This window comes from Columba livia, chromosome 29, assembly GCF_036013475.1.
Source record: "Columba livia isolate bColLiv1 breed racing homer chromosome 29, bColLiv1.pat.W.v2, whole genome shotgun sequence".
Taxonomy (NCBI): Eukaryota; Metazoa; Chordata; class Aves; order Columbiformes; family Columbidae; genus Columba; species Columba livia.
In genome coordinates, this window is record NC_088630.1 from 2,953,129 (window position 1) to 2,972,238 (window position 19,110).

The 19,110-nt window shown below is 55.1% G+C and overlaps 1 protein-coding gene across 1 annotated transcript; it reads left to right on the plus strand.

Moving 5' to 3' along the window:
• The first annotated feature begins 2,912 nt into the window (after positions 1-2,912).
• On the plus strand, positions 2,913-3,827 carry LOC135576642 (olfactory receptor 14I1-like). The gene is made up of 2 exons (XM_065043349.1): positions 2,913-3,491; positions 3,690-3,827. Exons 1-2 carry the CDS (start codon positions 2,913-2,915, stop codon positions 3,825-3,827), a joined length of 717 nt encoding a protein of 238 aa, XP_064899421.1.
• The last annotated feature ends 15,283 nt before the right edge of the window (positions 3,828-19,110 follow it).

Consider the following 19,110-nt stretch of genomic DNA (forward strand, 5'->3'; position numbering starts at 1 on the left):
AGGAAATAGAGTGACTGTCAGCAAGTTTGCTGGTGACACCAAGCTGGAGGAGTGGTGACACTGGAAGCTGTGCTGCCATCAGAGACCTGGACAGGCTGGAGAGTTGGGCAGGGAAAATGTAATGAAAAAGAACAAGGGCAAGTGTAGAGTCTTGAATCTGGGCAGGAACAACCCCAGGTTCCAGTGTAAGTTGGGGAAGGACCTGTTGGAGAGCAGTGTAGGGGAAAGGGACCTGGGGGTCCTGGGGACAGCAGGGTGACCATGAGCCAGCACTGGGCCCTTGTGGCCAGGAAGCCAATGGGACCTGGGATGGGTTAGAAGGGGGTGGTCAGTAGGTCAGAGAGGTTCTCCTGCCCCTCTGCTCTGCCCTGGGGAGACCACACCTGGAATATTCTCATACCAATTTATTTTTTACTAGCAAGAATACAATGCTGGCAAGAAGTATCTCTGAAGAGCAGACACAACTAACATTACTGATTACTATAGGTTGTCTCAAAGGATGTGCCCCTGGAGCCTGAGGGACACCTGGAGGAGCCCAGAGGGGACAGAGAAAGGGACATCAAGGGCTGCTCCTGTGCTGCTGAGCTGGGCTGGGCTCCTGGGACACAGGGAGCTCATGGCAGCGGCAGCGCTGCAGAGAGACAGCTCTGCCCAGGAGCAGCTCCTCTGCACACGCAGCAGGGCTGAGGGCTCTGCCTGCAGCACCGAGGGCACAGGACCCAGGCACAGAGAGGGAAACGCAGTCTGGGCTGGGAGGATGCTGAGAGTTCACTGGAAATGAAATCCTTTCAGATATGAAGCCTGTGGCTGCAGGGCATTGCATCTGCAAATCATGGTAGGATCTCAGACAGCTGTCACATTGCAGAGCCTGCGAGAGATGTAAGTACAGCTCTCAGAGGTTCTCTGATCAGAGGGGAGGATGTGCTGCAGAGCAGGGATTGCTTTCTGCACTGTCAGAGTGACAAGACGTGAATGCTGCGTTCTCCCCAGGGTGGCTGTGGGGTGTAAATGTAAATGTGCAGGCAGGGGTGCCCAGGGCTGTCCTGCAGAGCAGGGTCCCTGCACCCCAGGGCTGTGCCGGGCAGGGACTCTGCCGCCTGCCAGGGTCAGCGCTCAGCCTGCCCGGGGGATCCCAGCAACACCGAGGGGAGAAGATGTGGGGGGATGAGCGACCCCCAGCAGGGCAGGGTCCTTCTGCTGCTGGGTTCTCCGTGGGTCGGGGCTGCTCACAGCTCCAGCTCATTCCAGAATATTGACGAGGTTTCAATGAGAAGAAGACAAAGAGTACTACAAAGATAAGGAACCTCCCTGAGTCTGTGTTTTCAGTCTCCTACTCTGGGGAATGGGTGGTGATTAAGGCAGTTCTTAATTTTAAACAAATACTTGAGACACATGAACTGCAGTAGATCTTCAAGAGAATCCAGGCATGCCTTGCCTCTCCTCTGCCTATGCAGAACCAGCATCACCTTTGCTGGACACCTTACACTTAATCTGTAATCTGTTTTCCAGCCTGCAAACAGGAAGATGCCCCCAGGCAGTGCCCTGTGAGCAGGCAGGATCTGTAGGGCCAGGGGGAGGGCACAGAGGGTGGGATGGTCTGTGAGCACTGACAGGGAAGAGACATGGACAGGGAAACACCTCCCAGGGGAGAATCTCCAGGCAGCAGGGAAATGATCAGAAATGAGAGGAAACCAAACCCGGAATGGTTATGGGAGGGAGAAGAGAGAAAAGTCCCTGTGATCCCCTGCAGTGCAGATCCCTCCTGTGAGCAGCCCCCTGGCCTCCTGTCCCACCCAGCAAAGCCTCTGCCCTCAGGGCCGGGGGCTCCAAGGCATGAAGCAGCTCCTGCAGCCAGAGCTCCAGTTCCTCTGCAGAGCACAGGGGCTGAGAGCAGCTGCCCGGCAGTGTTGGTGTCTGGGAGGTGCTGCACAGCTGGGGAAGGGTGACGCTGTCTGAGTGCCCGGCTGCCTCTGCCCTGGCCTCTCTCACACCCACCCTCACTGCATTTTCCTTCTTGCTCCCCTGCTCTGGGTCACTGCTGTTGGGATCTTGTTCTTGCTGTCAGGCTCTCTGGGGATGGCAGTTTCAGCTGCAGAGTCACAGCCTGATCTTGTGGGTCCTTTCCTGCAGGTGTGTCCATGGGCACACGTGTCCCAGCTTTGCTCTGACCTGTGGGCTGTGGGCAATGCAGTCTGTGGGGCTGGGGAATGAGCTGTGTGTGTCCTGCGCTAAACGTTGGGTGTTGAGACCTTAGGAAAGGATGAGACCTGTCATGGTCTGAGATGGATCCCTCTGCTCTCAGCAGTGCCTGGTGGCTTTTCAGGGTAACATGGGAGTGTGATCAGTCTCCATCTCAGAAAGGTGCCAGCCCAGGGCAGCTGGAGTAAGACAGAGGGACAGACCAGCTGCCCTCACCCTGCACTGACCCACAGGCACCCTCTGGTGTCGCAGGACTCGCTCTGTTCTCCCTGAGTGCAGCAGAAATGCTGAGGGTGTCTGACACCCAACAACACTCCCCAGGGTGGGAGGGGAGAAGGAGCTGTAGAAACACCAAACCTCTCAAAGTCAGTTTCTCAGGCCTGGGGGTACAGATGCTGACAGTCCCTTCTGCACCAGGAGCGGTTCCAGCTGACAAAGCTGAACCCCAGGACTGGCCCCTGCCCACCCGATCACACAGGGTCAGGCTGACTCCTCAGGAGCCCCTGGGCAGAGACCCTGCTCTTCATTGCACACTCATCAAGCACCGACGAGGGCTCCAGCCAGGACGTTCTCCTGGAAAAAGAAAAGTGTCTCTTTGTCTGACAGGGTGGGAGGGTCTGTGGGAAATGGGTTTGATGATTCCCAGAGAAGTCTCATCTAAACCTTCACTATCTTTTCCTCCTATGACAGGTCCTCATGCCCACAGGCAGCCAATGTCCAACAGCAGCTCCATCACCCAGTTCCTCCTCCTGCCGTTCACAGACACACGGGAGCTGCAGCTCTTGCACTTCTGGCTCTTCCTGGGCATCTACCTGGCTGCCCTCCTGGGCAACGGCCTCATCATCACCACCATAGCCTGGGACCAGCACCTCCACACCCCCATGTACTTCTTCCTGATCAACCTCGCCCTCCTCGACCTGGGCTACATCTCCATCACTGTCCCTAAATCCATGGCCAACTCTCTGTGGGATTCCAGGGTCATTTCCTACGCAGGATGTGCTGCCCAGGTCTTCTTTGTATTTTTCTTGCTTGGTGCAGAGTTTTACCTTCTCACCAGCATGTCGTACGACCGCTACGTTGCCATCTGCAAACCCCTGCACTACGGGACCCTCCTGGGCAGCAGAGCTTGTGTCCACATGGCAGCAGCTGCCTGGGCCACTGGGTTTCTCAATGCTCTGCAGCACACGGCCAATACATTTTCACTGCCCCTGTGCAAGGGCAATGCCCTGGGCCAGTTCTTCTGTGAAATCCCCCAGATCCTCAAGCTCTCCTGCTCACACTCCTACCTCAGGGAACTTGGGCTTCTTGTGATCAGTGCCTGTTTAGGTTTTACGTGTTTTGTGTTCATTGTGGTGTCCTATGTGCAGATCTTGAGGGCCGTGCTGAGGATCCCCTCTGAGCAGGGACGGCACAAAGCCTTTTCCACCTGCCTCCCTCACCTGGCCGTGCTCTCCCTCTAAGTCAGCACGGGTTCATTTGTCCACCTGAAGCCCCCGCTCATCTCCTCCCAGTCCCTGGATCTGGTGGTGTCTGTTCTGTACTCTGTGGTTCCTCCAGCAGTGAACCCCCTCATCTACAGCATGAGGAACCAGGAGGTCAAGGATGCTGTGTGGAAACTCGTATCTTAGTGTTTTCTGAAGCAATAAACTGCCCATCTGCTTCTACATTGGAGTTCTAATGTAACTAATTACAGGCTCAGCCTGTCATCGGGATTTTCTGTTGTTGTTGGCTGTTTTTTAATTGAGATAATGTTGTCATCCCCTTTCTTAATTCTCTGTCTGCTTTTCTTTTATAACTACTGGCTCTGTAAATGAGGAGCCGTGCTCTCCTTGTCTTTAAACAGAATAAAGGGCTTTTTTTTACTTGTTTTTCACTATATCCTTCCTGCAAGGCCTGTATGGAGCTGCAGGGACAGTTCCTGTGTACATGGGAGGAGGGGAAAGAGTCCGTCATGGCAGCACTGCCAGGGAGCAGCAGCGCTTGTCTTCCAGAGCTCCATGAGGGCCTGTGGGACAGACAGTGTCTTGAGGTCACTTCATGTTGGCAGAAACATCCTATGGGAAACAGCCTGAATGCAGCACTGGGTTGTGCTTCCTTGAACTCAGGTCCCCATGTCCATTCCTAATGCCGTGGGACATCTCAGCTGAGTGCAGAGCAGGCGACCCACCACAGGCCTGAGGTGCCTCCCATCCTTTGGAAGTGGCAACAGGAGGCCAGAGGGAAACCAAGGCTACGGCCTCTATGTGCAACAGGGAAAGATTCTGTCTCTGAACACCCCTGGGTGCAGAAGGAGTTCACGAGGCCACCTCAGGCATGGATGCCTGACCGACCCTGACATTTCTGTGTGTGACTCCAGGAACAAATCTCAGTGGCTCAGTGAGATTCATCTCAGCTGCTGGAATGGCTCATTGCGAGTGCTCCTGTCTGCTCCGTCATCCTTGCCCACGATCCTGGGCTGTGCTCTCAAAAGTACCGGAGCACTCAGAGAGCTTCTGAGATCCTTGGAAAAGGCAGACATCTGACCCAACTTCAAGAAGGGCTCTTTATTAAAATCCAGCCATTTTCGTCAAGAAGAGCTGCTCCTCCACCTGGTTTAGCGCCAGCAGCACAGGGCTCGCAGGGTCCATCGTGATCTTGGCCGCTTCCATGAAGAGCACACGATGACAATGGTCTGAGATGCCAGGGAGCAGATGGAGGGCTCGCTGTCCTGCTCCAAGGGCTGAATGGCTGCAACAGAAAGAAGCAGAACCCAGATGAGCTCCCATGTCTGCAGAGACCCCCGGGCATCCCCTCCCAACCACGCTCCCTACTCACCTCTGCAGATCTCAGACAGACTCTCCTTGCCTGGGCCCCTCAGGTGCCGCGCAGCCAGCCCTGGGCACAGAGCTCCATCAGCCCCTGCTCCCTCCCCTCACCAGGGCTGAGCCCAGGGGAGAGCAGGAGCCGAGATGGTGGCACCGGGCAAGGCGGCCACCAAGGCCACCTGCATGGGCAGGGCTGGGAGGGGAGGCCAAGGCCCTGCCCGGGGCAGCCGGGGCTCTGGCAGCCACAGGGCTGCTCCTTGTGCCAGGGCAGCGGCGGGGACTGGGGCCAGGCTGCCGAAAGAGGGGCCCGGGGGCTGTGACTCACCGATGAACCTCAAGGCGGCCTCTCGCAAGCTGGCCTGAGCATCCCCCAAGTACAGCAGGCTCTGACTCAAGTATTCTTCAGCCCTGCTCCTGTCCTGCTCCAGCTGCAGAGAGCACAAGGGTGTGAGCACGTCACTGTCCCTCCCCACTTGGCTGGACCAGTCTCTCCTCCAGGAACCCGTGTTCCTCTTCCCCTCCGGCCATTCCCATGTTCCTGCCAGGAGCCCTGTGGGGCTGAGAGAGAGACACAGGCTGAGGGGTCCCAGGGGTGCTGAGAGACCTCCCTCCTGCGGGGTGCGGGGAGGGCAACGGGACACAGAGAAGAGTCCTTGGGGGCTCTGTTCTTGAGGACAGGGAACAAGGATGCAGCTCGGGGCTGCAGCAGAGCAGGGGAGGCACATCTGCAGAGCCCACAGCCCAGACATGTGGGGCAGCCCCGTCCAGCCTGGGCCCTGGGCCTTGGGGGTTGTCCTCACCAAGCACTCTCCAATCCTCCATTTCTGCTGTGCCTGCACCAGATCTTCAAGCTGTTTCCACTTGAGGAGCTCTGCTGCACCGAGGAGGGCTTCCCTGGCAACCTACGGAACAGCAGAAGCTGGGAGATGGCACCACGGTTGGGGCAGGAGACCTGGTGTCCCCCTGCTCTGGGCTTTGTTCCTGGGGCGATTCTGCCCTTAGGGAGCGGGGACATGCCCTGGCCCAAATGCTCAGGGGTCTCTTCCCTGCATCGCTGCTCGGCTTTAAATCTGTACCTTGGCCACGCTCTGCACTTGGTCACTCATTCGGAAGAAGAGAGGGAGCAGGCCAAGTCGCACCATGTTCTTCATCTTTCTCTTGTCATTCCCCACCACCATCTTCATCAGGTCTCTGAAGAGGCTGATGGAGATCTTTCTCAGCTTGCTCAGTTCCTGGGAGGGAGCAGCACAGTAGGACCTGAGCACCAGCAGCTCTCTGCCCACGGGGAGCAGAAGCTCCTGCATGGCTGATGGGAGGGGAGATGCTCCAGGGCGGCATTGTGCACACTGCAGTTGTGGCCAGATCTGCGGCCCTGGGTCCATGAAAGGCCACTCGTGAGACTTGCTCAGGCAGTGCCTGTGCCTCAAAGTGCTCTCCCAGCCAGCCAGCACCCCCAGCAGCCTCAGCAGCCATGGTGGGGAGGAGCTGTGGGAGCAGCGGGCAGGGAGAAGCTGGGCTGGGCTGCAGAACGCAGAAACCATCCCGCAAGAGCCCCGGGGAGAAAGCAGAGGAGAAGCCCTTGCTCCGATGGCTGGGCTGAAGGGCAGCTGTCATTGTCCAGTGCCCACCCGCGGGGCTCAGCCTTATACATCAGCCTTATACATCAGCCTTATACATCAGCCTTACGTCATCAAAGAAGGGCAGGAGAAATTCTGCCAGCCGCACAGCGATGGGACTGGCCTCCTCCCTCTCCAGCTGAGCCATCACGTTTCTGAAGATGACCAGAGCCTTCATCTTGATGGCCTTATTGCCGTACTGCAGGACCCACATCAGGTCTGGCAGCATGACCTCCATTTTTCTGGCCTGTATGAAGAAGAGAGTTTCCGTCTTGGGACCAGGTCGATGCCTGGAGAGCTCCCCAGGCAGCCCCCAGGCCCCACCATGGCAGGGAGGGCCTTTGGATCAGGCACCCCAGCGCCTGACTGCCAGCCAAGGCCAAGCCCGAACCCACTGCCCCAGCCCTTGGCTGCCAACACGGCTGCCCTTGGCGACACCCCACTCACCATCTCGTCTGTCTCTGACAGCGTCATCATGCCCCTGAGCAACAGGGAGAGCATCATTGGCCTTCGTTGCCTCAGAAACCTCATGACTAGGTACATAGGAGCAAACTCCTCATCTTGCAAGTCACTGCTGGCCAGTATCTGAAAGCAAACCAGCAGTGAGCGACCGGCAGAGCTGCTGGGGCTCCTGGCACCGTGCAGCTCCTGGGGCACCAGGAGCTTCTTCCAGTAACTCACAGCCAAGCGAAGGATGGCGGTGTCCTCCCGGTGTGTATATAAGACCCTATAGTGCCGGTCCTGGAGTTGGATGAGCAGCTCCTTCAACACGTTCTGCAGGGTCTGGGGCACGGAGAACATCACCTCCCACAGTGCCAGGGCAGTGCTGCGAGAGAGCGCTCTGTCAGCAGGGCAGCCTGGGCCACAGCAGCGTGTCCGGCTCCGCGCTGCAGGACGCTTGGGATGCCCTGGGCAGCAGCAGAGGCTGAGCTGCTGCTCCCGTGGGGCTGGCAGGAGTGCAGTGGGGGGCTCTGGGCTGGCTTGCTCAGCTGTGGCTGCTGCGGGCCTGGCTGACCCCCAGCGCTGGAAAGCGTGGTGGGAGGGAGGGTCCTGCTCCTCGGGGGTGTCCTGCAGGATCCCTTGGCGCTGGCAGCCAGAGCGTCTCTGGGCCCCTCTCCCCACAGGGAACAAGCCCTCGTGGCTTTTGGGGCCGGTACCTGTCTCCTGGTGGTGCGATTGTCAGCAGCGTCGACACCACCTCCCCAGGGCACTTGTCAGCCAAGGGGACAATCAGGGACTCCACACTCTGCCGGGCTGGTGCCGTGTTGATGCGCCCCAGGGTTTTATAGATGCTGCTCGTGATCTTTGGCACCTGGAGGGGACACAGGTGAGGAAGGTGGTGCCACTGGAGTTCAGCCCTTTCCTCAGCTGCCCTTCCCATCCCTCTCTGCCGCCTTCAGGTGGCTTCACTTCACTGGGATTTGAGAGGAAGAGATGGATGGAGGGAGGAACAATATGACAGGGCCGAAGGGCAGGACAATCCAGCCAAAGGCCACTTACATCCACCAGCCAGAAATCGCAGTTTCCCATGACCATGCCCAGCATGTTTCTGGCCGCCACCTTGTCAAAGGCGCTGGAGTCGCTCATCGCCTCGATGAACACCAGGACCATGTCTGTCCTCTCGGGAGGCTGGAGGTATTCTTCAAAGAGCTAAGGGAGGAAGGGAGGCAGCGAAGCCAAATCACACCGAGTGCCCCGGTGCTGCTGCGTAGCCGGGCAGTGCCAGCAGCCCTGCAGAGACGTCCGGCGGTGCTGCGGCAGTGCCCGCAGCAAAGCTGGCAGCAGGGGCGGCAGTGACTGCATGGGAAGATGAGAAGAGAGGCCCGGGGAGAGGGGGGAGGGTTGGGGTCCTGGGCACAGGCTGCTGGCCCTGCCGTGAACCAGGGCTGGTGGCCATCAGGACTGGGGCTGCTGCTGGGACACTGGAGAGCAGCCCTCGCATCGTCCCTGCTCGGGGACAGCAGGAACCCTCTCAGCAGGGACACGCCACCCCCCGATTGTGGAGGCCTTTGCTCTCACAAGTCCCCTGATGATGCCACCAACAAGAGTGCCAGCAGGAGCTCTTTACCGTGACGTCGGGTTTTAGCCAGTCCTCAGAGGAGCTGTCGGGATCTTCCAAGCGGGGCTGTCGTGCTTCATTCCTCCTGTCTAAACAGCGGGGAGACAGAGAGAACTCAGCGAAGCACAGCAGCTTTGCCAGCAAGCTTCCCAAAGCACCCCGAGATCTGCCCTCACAATGGCAGGGCATAAGTGGCCAAGGAGAACTCTGGAGGGCATCAGGAGCAGTTTCTTGCTCCAAGCACTGGAAGCTCTAGCCAGGAGGACTCAGAGATAGACCTGCTCTTCACTGGCAGGACAACCATGGCTTTGGGTCACGGCAATCAGCCGTCTGTTTGGGTCTGGGAAGCACAGAACAGCGGGCTCCAGGATCCCGAAAGGAGGGCGGAAGGAGAGCAGCAGAGAACAGATCCCAGACGTTGGGAGAGCGCTCAGCTCCTGCAGCAAAATGGCAGCTGGGATGCTACGGGAAGCAGCTGGGAAGGACAAAGGAGGTGAGGAACAGGAGCAGACCCATCGGGAGATGTCTGTGTGTAGAGGGATCGAGCCCAGCACAACTTCTCTTACTGTTTTGTCCAGCCAGGAAGACAGCGAGGTGCTGCACTGCATCTCGAGCCAGAGCTCTTGCCTCTTCCCAGGAATGTTGGGAAAGGAGGAGATGCCCCAGCAGCTGTCCCAGCTCTGGGATCTGGATGTCTCTATAGCTGACAGGGCCGTGTATGTCTGTCCTAGAGCGGCACCAGGCCTGGGCGAGGGAGACAGAACAGCAGGAGGGTTGAGGACAGGCGGCTGTGCCAGAGCCCTGAACCCAAGCGCGTGTCCAGGGCTCCATGGGCAGGCAGGACTGTCCAGGGCCGTGCCGCTCACAGCTCCCAAAGCAGCTGGGTGGGCAACAGCCCTGCGTGGGGAGAGCTGCAGGCTGCTCTGGGGTGCAGGGATGGGCAGACGCTCTGGCCGGAGGGTGCCTGGCTCCTTACCCCCAGTGTGGGATTCTCAGCCAACACGAAGCTCAGCCCCTCAATCCTCCCCACGGCCCTCTGCCGCACGTGTTCTCTATCAGAGCTGCTCAGAGTCAGGAGCATCTGGGGAGAGAGAAGCTGCTGGTGAGCCCTGGGAGCAGCCACCGCTCCAGCAGGAGCAGCACCGCTCAACTCCTGGGCTGGACTGGCCCGCTCCATTGAGGGTTCCCCGGGACTCGACCAAAGCCTGTAGCGAGGCCCTTGCCCTGGGGTCCCTGGCAGGCTTGGGGCACATGCCCCAGGCCAGCCCTGTGGCCAGGCAGGATGGCAGATGCCATCCTCTGCGGCCACTGTGCTGCGGAAGAGCCTGGCGGGCAGCCCCTGGCTCCCCGGGGAGGTGGGCACCCTCCCGGCAGCGCTCTCTGCACGGCACGGGGTGGGACTGTCACCTCCAGAGTGGACACCCCGTCCCCAGGGTGAGGAACAGCCCTTGCGAAGCCCAAACTTCGCACACCCAGACCTGGAAGATATTCTGCAGCAGCTCGCTGACCCTGGAGGCACGAGAGTTGAGGAGCAACGCCTGCAGCATGTTGTCCATGGACCGCATGGTCTGCAAGAACACAACGGGTTGTGGTCGTGTTTCCTGCCACCCCTCTCACTCCCAACGGGACTGATGTGAACTCCCAGCACCGAGGGACGACTCCCGCGCTGCTGCGCTGTGCTGGGAGACCCAGGGGCAAACAACCTGCTATGGGCAGAGCAACCTGCGAAACTGGACGTGGCCAGACCCACAGGCAGGGGACGAAGGGATGAGGGTGGGACAGCAGAGCTGAGACCCTGCCTGCCTTGGGTCTCTGGTTATATCACGGCACGGGGTGGTTGGGGAGCAGACAGAGGGACCGGGGGCTCCTGTAGCTCACGCAGCACTTACTTCTAAGTAGAGGTAACGGTCCATGTCCTCCACTTCTGGTGGAAGCGAGAAGACACTGGAGAAGCAGGCTTGGAGCAGCCTTGTCTCCTTGCCCTCCAGCACCCTCTCCACTGCGCTGCAGAGACAGAGCAGCCAGCCGCACGCTGGTACCTGGAGCAGCGCCTCGAGGCCTCGTGCAGGGTCCCCGGCAGGGATGGGCAGGTACCTCAGTTCGGCAATGGCACGCATGGCGATCTGCCGCAGCGCCGTGCGCAGTTTGTTTCTGGGCTCCTCTTCCAGCAGCACCTGCAGAGCACAGCCGGGATGGGACCTGCAGCTGCCGGCACCCAGCGCCGCCAGCCCCCGGCCCTGCCCAGCGCTGTCCTCACAGGGTGCCGGTGCCGGAGTCCTCGACCCCTTCCCCAGAGCCGCCGGGTATCCCCTCACCTTGATATTCTCCGCCAGCTCGTATCTCTGGCAGAAGAGATCTAGGCCCCTTGGGGAGCGCTGGCGCCTGCTGGTGTCGCACAGGTCACGGATGTCCATGAGAAACCCGATCTGGTGGCTCTCCTCCTGGCAGCCAGGGAGCAGAGAGGCAAACAGGGAGCATGAGATGGGGACACGCGGCCAGCGGCACCGCAGCATGGGGGTGCAGTGCCCATTAGAGACCTGGGAGCAGCAGCTCTGCCCAGCCAGCACCCTCCAGCACCCGCAGCAGAGCCCCTGTCAGCAGACACCGGCTCAGCCGCCTTCCAAACGGCCATGGTTACCTTTTCTGGGCTGCTGACAAAGGACACGATGGAGTCCACGCGTCTCCTTTCGAATTGGTAGACAGGTAACCAGCCAGCATCTAATACAGGGGGAGAGCAGGGAGGGCTGCAGAGAGGGTTTGCAGGCAGGACAGAGCAGAAGGAGCTCTGCCCCATGTCCATCCCAGTGCCCGCTGCCCCGGCACAGTCTCCCCGTGCGTGTCAGGGCTGCAGGGTGCCCGGCAGACGGGCTGCGATGCTGGAGCCAGGCAGGACGGGGAAAGCGCCCAGTGCAGCGGGTGAGGAACTCGCTTCAGACGGGCAGGAAAGGTCCCCGTCCCGCAGCACGGCTGCCTCCTGCCCGCCCAGCTGCCTCTCGCTGCCCGTGCCCTGCAGCAGGAGCTGGGTCCCCTCTGCCCGCAGAGGCTGTGCTGGGGCCGGCTCCCAGCTCCGAGCAGCCCTGGGCTTCAGGCAGCATAATCACCACCCATGGAACCCCCTGCCAGCGTGTGGGGAACCGTGATCCCGGTGTGGAGCGGGGAGCGATCGCTGGGCCCCACCCTGCCCAACAACCAGGGCCCCTCACTCACCGATCTGCGGTGGCTGCGCCACATCCACCTGGTTGGGCTGCGGTGGAGATGTGACCTCCTGGGGAGCCCCAACCTCCTCCTGCCAGGCCACCCTGGGGCGGATGGGGGGTCCCTCCTGCCAGGCCAGCCTAGGGCGGGTGGGGGGTCTTCCTGCCATTTTTCAGACAAAGGGAAGGACTGGGGATGGGGAAGGCGGACGCTTTGTCAAAATGCCTCGGTGCTGCAGCTCTGCCAGAGGCAGCGGTGAAGGGTGTGGGATGCGCCCGTGTGCTCCTCGTTGGGGAAAGACGTGAGCTCAGGAGCCTCTTGCTCCAAGTCTGCCGGGGGCAGCCAGAGCTGGGCTGTGGTTGGACTCTGTGATCTGAAGGGTCTCTTCCAACCAAGGAGACTCTCTGGTTCTCTGTCAGACGTGGGTACGCTCGGGGCTCTCGCCAGCTCCGTGCTCGCACCCTGTCCCGTCACCGTCCTGTCGGACAGTGTGGGCTGGGCCGCAGCTGCGCTGAGCACGTGCGGGGCAGCGGGTGCCGCAGTGTGAGGTCACAAAGGGCCCCACTGTGACCCTGCGCCTGGGGAGGCACAGGCCAGCTCAGCCCTGGGCACCTGCGCAGGGGTTGCTGTTGGATGGAGGTTGGTTACTGAACCAGCCAGGAATTTCAAGGCCAACTCAGATGCTGAAGACAGGACCGTCTGTGGGAGAGAAGCCGTTCTGTAACAACAAGGCCTCAGCGTGACGTGGATTGACGGACCTGCCATCAGTGAGACTCCAGCGCACGGGCAGCTCGTGAGCATCGGTGACACCCAGTCAGTGAATGCGTGCTTGGGGCGCGGACGCGTGATCAGAGAACAGCTGCACGTATAAGGAGGCTTGTTTCTGTAATAAACGGCTTTGCGTGGTCCACATTGAATGGGAATGCCGAGTCCGTTATCGCTCCGTCAAACGTGAACCCGGCGCGATGCTCCGAGCGGCGTCTCAGTGCGGTCGGGGAAAGGCTGGAGCGGCCCAGCCGGAGGCGGTTCAGCCGCACTGGAGACCGGACGGAGGCGGACGGACGCCCCGGGGAGAAATTCGTCGACGGATCAGCGGAAAAGGTGAGCGGCCGGGGCAGGAGGAGGGAAGAGCGAACCTCCTGATATTCTCTGTGAGAGGACTTCAATACGGAGAAAGTAACATGTGCAGAGTGTTCGTTTGGTGTAGAATTAACGGCTGCCCGGGAGAAACCGAGAAGGCTCTTAAACGTTGACTTTGGGACGATAAAGGGCAGAAATGATGGGATAAGTTCAGCAACAGAGATAAAGAACTAAACCATTAGTAGCTACACGGAAGCTTATAAAAGGTTGGAGGCTGAACGGTCTGCTGCTGCTGGAGTTTTTGTAGCGCTGCAGCCTGACAAGGATCCTGGAAGTCGCTGTGGAGTTCACGCGGTTCGTGTCTTTGACACCCTCCCTGTCCCACGTGCTGCGGGGCCTTCGGGCCCCGTTGGCCCAGCAGTCCGGGCCGGGGGAGGAGAAACGCCGAGCGGTGTCCTCCTGCTCAATCACCCAACCCTGACGAGAACAGCACGTCCGAAGAACTGGAGTCAGACAACCTGCCCAAAGAACCTGCGAAAGCTGAGGATGCTGAAGTCGTAAACAAGTGTACTGTCAGTCCTCGTACCAATTTGTATCTGCCTGTACCGCCTGTTCACCCTCCAGCTTCCACGAGAGGGCAGAAGGAGTCACTGGTAAGAACTGGACGACAGACCTGTGTGACAGACGAGTGAACAGCGAGTGGATCCAGCAGTCGGCAACGCGGTCGCGCTGATCGTGTCGGGAAAGGGGACGCGCCTGGGAACTCAGGTTGTACGGATAATTACGATGCTAGAAAGTGTTGCCGAGAATGTGCGCTGTTCCAAACCCCCTGTTACTAATGAGTCTCCAGCGCCGCTCAAGTCCGTGTTGTCTGATGATGAGGATGAGGGTTTGCAGCATTTTCTTGAAAAGCTGAAGGAGTATGTGCACGAGTTGCCCCGAGATCAGATAAAAACCACGAAAGACTCAAGCGAAATCAGACCTGTGCGATGTAACGGCTCTAGATCGTTTAGGATGGAACGATGGGGTTCATTGGAAGGGGCGGGTATCCCCCAGCTCTTGGAACAGACACTAATTGGCACACCACAATTAGAGGTGCCATTAGCTTCTGAAATCCTGCGGCGGGCGGCAGACCTCGCGTATCAAGCTATGAGAGAGGTGCCCGACACCAACGCAGCAGCCCAATCATTTACAACTATTAATCAGCGTCCCAGTGAGAACTACATGCGGTTTATTGACCATCTTCAAGAGGCCGTCAACAAGCAGGTTGAAAACTCAGAAGCTGAGGAAGCACGGGTGTTGGGATTAGCAGCAGAACGCCGATGTTTGCTATCAATGTGTTAATTGCGAGTTCTACAGTACATCTTAGTGCTCCTGTGTGTTCCCTCTGAAAATCAAGCAGCTCGTCAGGGATGTGAGTTAATTGTTTTAGCAGCTGTTTGTAAGTGCGCCGTAAAACTTCCTCCCCACTTTCCCTCTCGCGCTGCCAGCAGCCCTGTGTCCCCTCCCTCTTCTCAAGGGTTTTACTTGCACGGTGGGGTCAGGAATGATGGATCCTAACTCAGTGCTCTAGATGCTCACAGACCCGCTGCTCCAGAAGCCCGTTGGCAAGCAGGTGCTGCACTTTCTGTGGAGAATGGCAACTGGGACAAGCAGCGGGAGAGCCAAAAGGGCGATACCGCACTTAGATTGAGGCGCGGAACGGCCTTACAGCCCTTGAGGTTATAAAGAAGGTGTGTGTTTATTTACGGCGCTGGACGCACGGGGAATCGTTTCACCCAATATGTGTGTAAAATGACAGTAGCTGAGCTTGGCTAAATGCAGTGACGTGTGACACATTCACGACAGTTCTAGGAGCGCCTGTACGTGTTCAGAACCTGTCCCCGAGAAGGCGGTTCTTATTACAATGAGCTCAAAAGACCATTTCCATCGTCTGCACCTCCGGCTCCTCCTGGTTGCAGCTCTTAGAATGATAAGATTGTGTGATTTTTAATGTGCTCTCTGCCTCTCATTATTACTAACTTAGATTTGCTGAAATCCTAAGCCCTGTGTTGTAAAGCGCTGCTCAAATTTACCTATATTGCATTTATTTCTTGGAAACAAAAGCAGCTGTGATGGGCACCTGAGAAACAAGACCTGGTGTGCACTTTATTGAGAAAAACAGAGTTTATTCGGGTAAGATGAGGCCTTCAAGAGCAGCACGAAGCTGCAGACCAGAACGGACACCATCGAGATGAGGCCATTCTTGCACTTTGCTGAGGAACAACAGGGTTAATTTGGGCAAAAAACAAAGGTCCGAGGTCAGTGAAAGGATCCGGCGACCAGGAGAAGAGCCCAGACTTGAGCCCTGAGGTGATCTTGGTGACCTGGGGCCACCATTTCGTGTTTTGAGGTGATCTTGGTGCCCCTGGTGCCGCCATTTTGAGCCCTGAGGTGACTTTGGTGCCGCCATTTTGAGCCCTGAGGTGACTTTGGTGCCGCCATTTTGAGCCCTGAGGCGACTTTGGTGCCGCCATTTTGAGCCCTGAGGTGACTTTGGTGCCGCCATTTTGAGCCCTGAGGTGACTTTGGTGCCGCCATTTTGAGCCCTGAGGCGACTTTGGTGCCGCCATTTTGAGCCCTGAGGTGACTTTGGTGCCGCCATTTTGAGCCCTGAGGTGACTTTGGTGCCGCCATTTTGAGCCCTGAGGCGACTTTGGTGCCGCCATTTTGAGCCCTGAGGTGACTTTGGTGCCGCCATTTTGAACCCTGAGGTGACTTTGGTGCCGCCATTTTGAACCCTGAGGTGACTTTGGTGCCGCCATTTTGAGCCCTGAGGCGACTTTGGTGCCGCCATTTTGAGCCCTGAGGTGACTTTGGTGCCGCCATTTTGAGCCCTGAGGTGACTTTGGTGCCGCCATTTTGAACCCTGAGGTGACTTTGGTGCCGCCATTTTGAGCCCTGAGGTGACTTTGGTGCCGCCATTTTGAGCCCTGAGGCGACTTTGGTGCCGCCATTTTGAGCCCTGAGGTGACTTTGGTGCCGCCATTTTGAGCCCTGAGGTGACTTTGGTGCCGCCATTTTGAACCCTGAGGTGACTTTGGTGCCGCCATTTTGAGCCCTGAGGCGACTTTGGTGCCGCCATTTTGAGCCCTGAGGTGACTTTGGTGCCGCCATTTTGAACCCTGAGGTGACTTTGGTGCCGCCATTTTGAGCCCTGATGTGACTTTGGTGCCGCCATTTTGAGCCCTGAGGCGACTTTGGTGCCGCCATTTTGAGCCCTGGGGTGACTTTGGTGCCGCCATTTTGAGCCCTGAGGTGACTTTGGTGCCGCCATTTTGAGCCCTGAGGTGACTTTGGTGCCGCCATTTTGAACCCTGATGTGACTTTGGTGCCGCCATTTTGAGCCCTGAGGCGACTTTGGTGCCGCCATTTTGAGCCCTGAGTTGACTTTGTTGCCGCCATTTTGAGCCCTGAGGTGACTTTGGTGCCGCCATTTTGAGCCCTGAGGTGACTTTGGTGCCGCCATTTTGAACCCTGAGTTGACTTTGGTGCCGCCATTTTGAGCCCTGAGGTGACTTTGGTGCTGCCATTTTGAGCCCTGAGGTGACTTTGGTGCCGCCATTTTGAACCCTGAGGTGACTTTGGTGCCGCCATTTTGAGCCCTGAGGTGACTTTGGTGCCGCCATTTTGAGCCCTGAGGTGACTTTGGTGCCGCCATTTTGAGCCCTGAGGCGACTTTGGTGCCGCCATTTTGAGCCCTGAGGCGACTTTGGTGCCGCCATTTTGAGCCCTGAGGTGACTTTGGTGCCGCCATTTTGAGCCCTGAGGTGACTTTGGTGCCGCCATTTTGAACCCTGAGGTGACTTTGGTGCCGCCATTTTGAGCCCTGAGGTGACTTTGGTGCCGCCATTTTGAGCCCTGAGGCGACTTTGGTGCCGCCATTTTGAGCCCTGAGGTGACTTTGGTGCCGCCATTTTGAACCCTGAGGTGACTTTGGTGCCGCCATTTTGAGCCCTGATGTGACTTTGGTGCCGCCATTTTGAGCCCTGAGGCGACTTTGGTGCCGCCATTTTGAGCCCTGGGGTGACTTTGGTGCCGCCATTTTGAGCCCTGAGGTGACTTTGGTGCCGCCATTTTGAGCCCTGAGGTGACTTTGGTGCCGCCATTTTGAACCCTGATGTGACTTTGGTGCCGCCATTTTGAGCCCTGAGGTGACTTTGGTGCCGCCATTTTGAGCCCTGAGTTGACTTTGTTGCCGCCATTTTGAGCCCTGAGGTGACTTTGGTGCCGCCATTTTGAGCCCTGAGGTGACTTTGGTGCCGCCATTTTGAACCCTGAGTTGACTTTGGTGCCGCCATTTTGAGCCCTGAGGTGACTTTGGTGCTGCCATTTTGAGCCCTGAGGTGACTTTGGTGCCGCCATTTTGAACCCTGAGGTGACTTTGGTGCCGCCATTTTGAACCCTGAGTTGACTTTGGTGCCGCCATTTTGAGCCCTGAGGTGACTTTGGTGCCGCCATTTTGAGCCCTGGGGTGAGTGACTTTGGTGCCGCCATTTTGAGCCCTGAGGTGATCTATAATTCCATTAATTATATCCCTTTTTCATATTATTGCTATAACTATTAATATTATTCTGCATATTATTGTTGATGATGTTATATCACTAATATTATTAACAATATTATGATCTATGATTCCATTAATTATATCCCTTATTCATATTATTGCTATAACTATTAATATTATTCTGTATATTATTGTTGATGATGTTATATCACTAATAGTATTAACAATATTATGATCTATAATTCCATTAATTGTATTCCTTATTCATATTATTGCTATAACTATTAACATTCTTTATATTATTGTTGATGATGTTATTCATATTACTAATATTATTAACAATATTATGATCTATTAATTATATTCCTTATTAATATTATTGCTATATCTATTAATATTAATAGGGGAATTCAGATTTTTAAAGCAAATAAAAATATCACCCCGGTCTGAATGAGTGAGAAAATCCACAGGTAGTTTCTTGTTCTTATTTCATTTTATTATTTCATTTTTATTTATTTATTTATTTTTATTTGTACTATTATATCTTAATTTTTCTTTATTATTATTATTATAATTTATTATTTATTAATATATTAATTATTATTATTATTATTATTATTATTATTATTATTATTATTATTATTATTATTATTATTATTATTATTATTATTATTATTATTATTATATAATTTTTCTTGCCCACAACAAATACCCCAAACCACCACAAAACACAATTTCCCATTCTTTCCTTCCCCCAAAAAAAAAGGCTGTTGGACTTACAAACGTCTCTTTGCCCACCGGGCAAATAGGCAGCAAAAATAACAAAAAGTCATAGAAAACCAGTAAAATAACCTGCACACCTCACGGCCCTTTTGCCCTTTTTCTGGCATTTGCCCTTGGCTGTAAATCCACTTGTTGCTCTGTCTCGTTATCGCGTCGCTTGCTGACGACCGTGTGATTATTTCATTTTAAAGGCTTTACAACCTCGTTTGGCAGATTCAGCAGAATCACCGGAAACAGAGTTTTTCTTCAATTCTATTTTCTGCTGTTGCAAATTTCCTGCAAAATCAAAATCCTGTAAATTCCAAATTCAGGACTGAAAAATCAGGGATTGTGAAAACAAGTGAAAAGGCTCTAAAATCCAAGGTGTTTTCGTGTATCCTGATTAAATTTGCAGGGATTAATTGTTAATTATCAACAATTTTTTAAATGTTTAGTTTTATTATTTAATTTATTTTTTATTTTTATTTATTTTATTAATATTTTTTATTTTTATTTATTTTATTAATATTTTTATTTTTTACTTATTTTATTAATATTATTATTAATTATATATATTATATATATAATTATATATATAATAATATAATATAATATATATATAATATATTATAATATATTATAATATATATAATATATTATATATATAAAATATATATTATAATATATATAATATATATATAGTTATATATAATTATATAATTCTATATAATTATATATATTATATATTATTATTAATATTATATTAATTATTATTTTATTAATATTATTTTTATTTTTATTTATTTTATTAATATTTTATTTTATTTATTTTATTAATTAATTTATTTA

Coding starts and splice junctions, on each gene's coding strand:
- LOC135576642 (XM_065043349.1), top strand. CDS start 2,913: ATGTCCAACAGCAGCTCCATCACCCAGTTCCTCCTCCTGCCGTTCACA. Junction 3,492..3,689: donor GCTCACACTCCTACCTCAGG/GAACTTGGGCTT, acceptor GTCCACCTGAAG/CCCCCGCTCATCTCCTCCCA.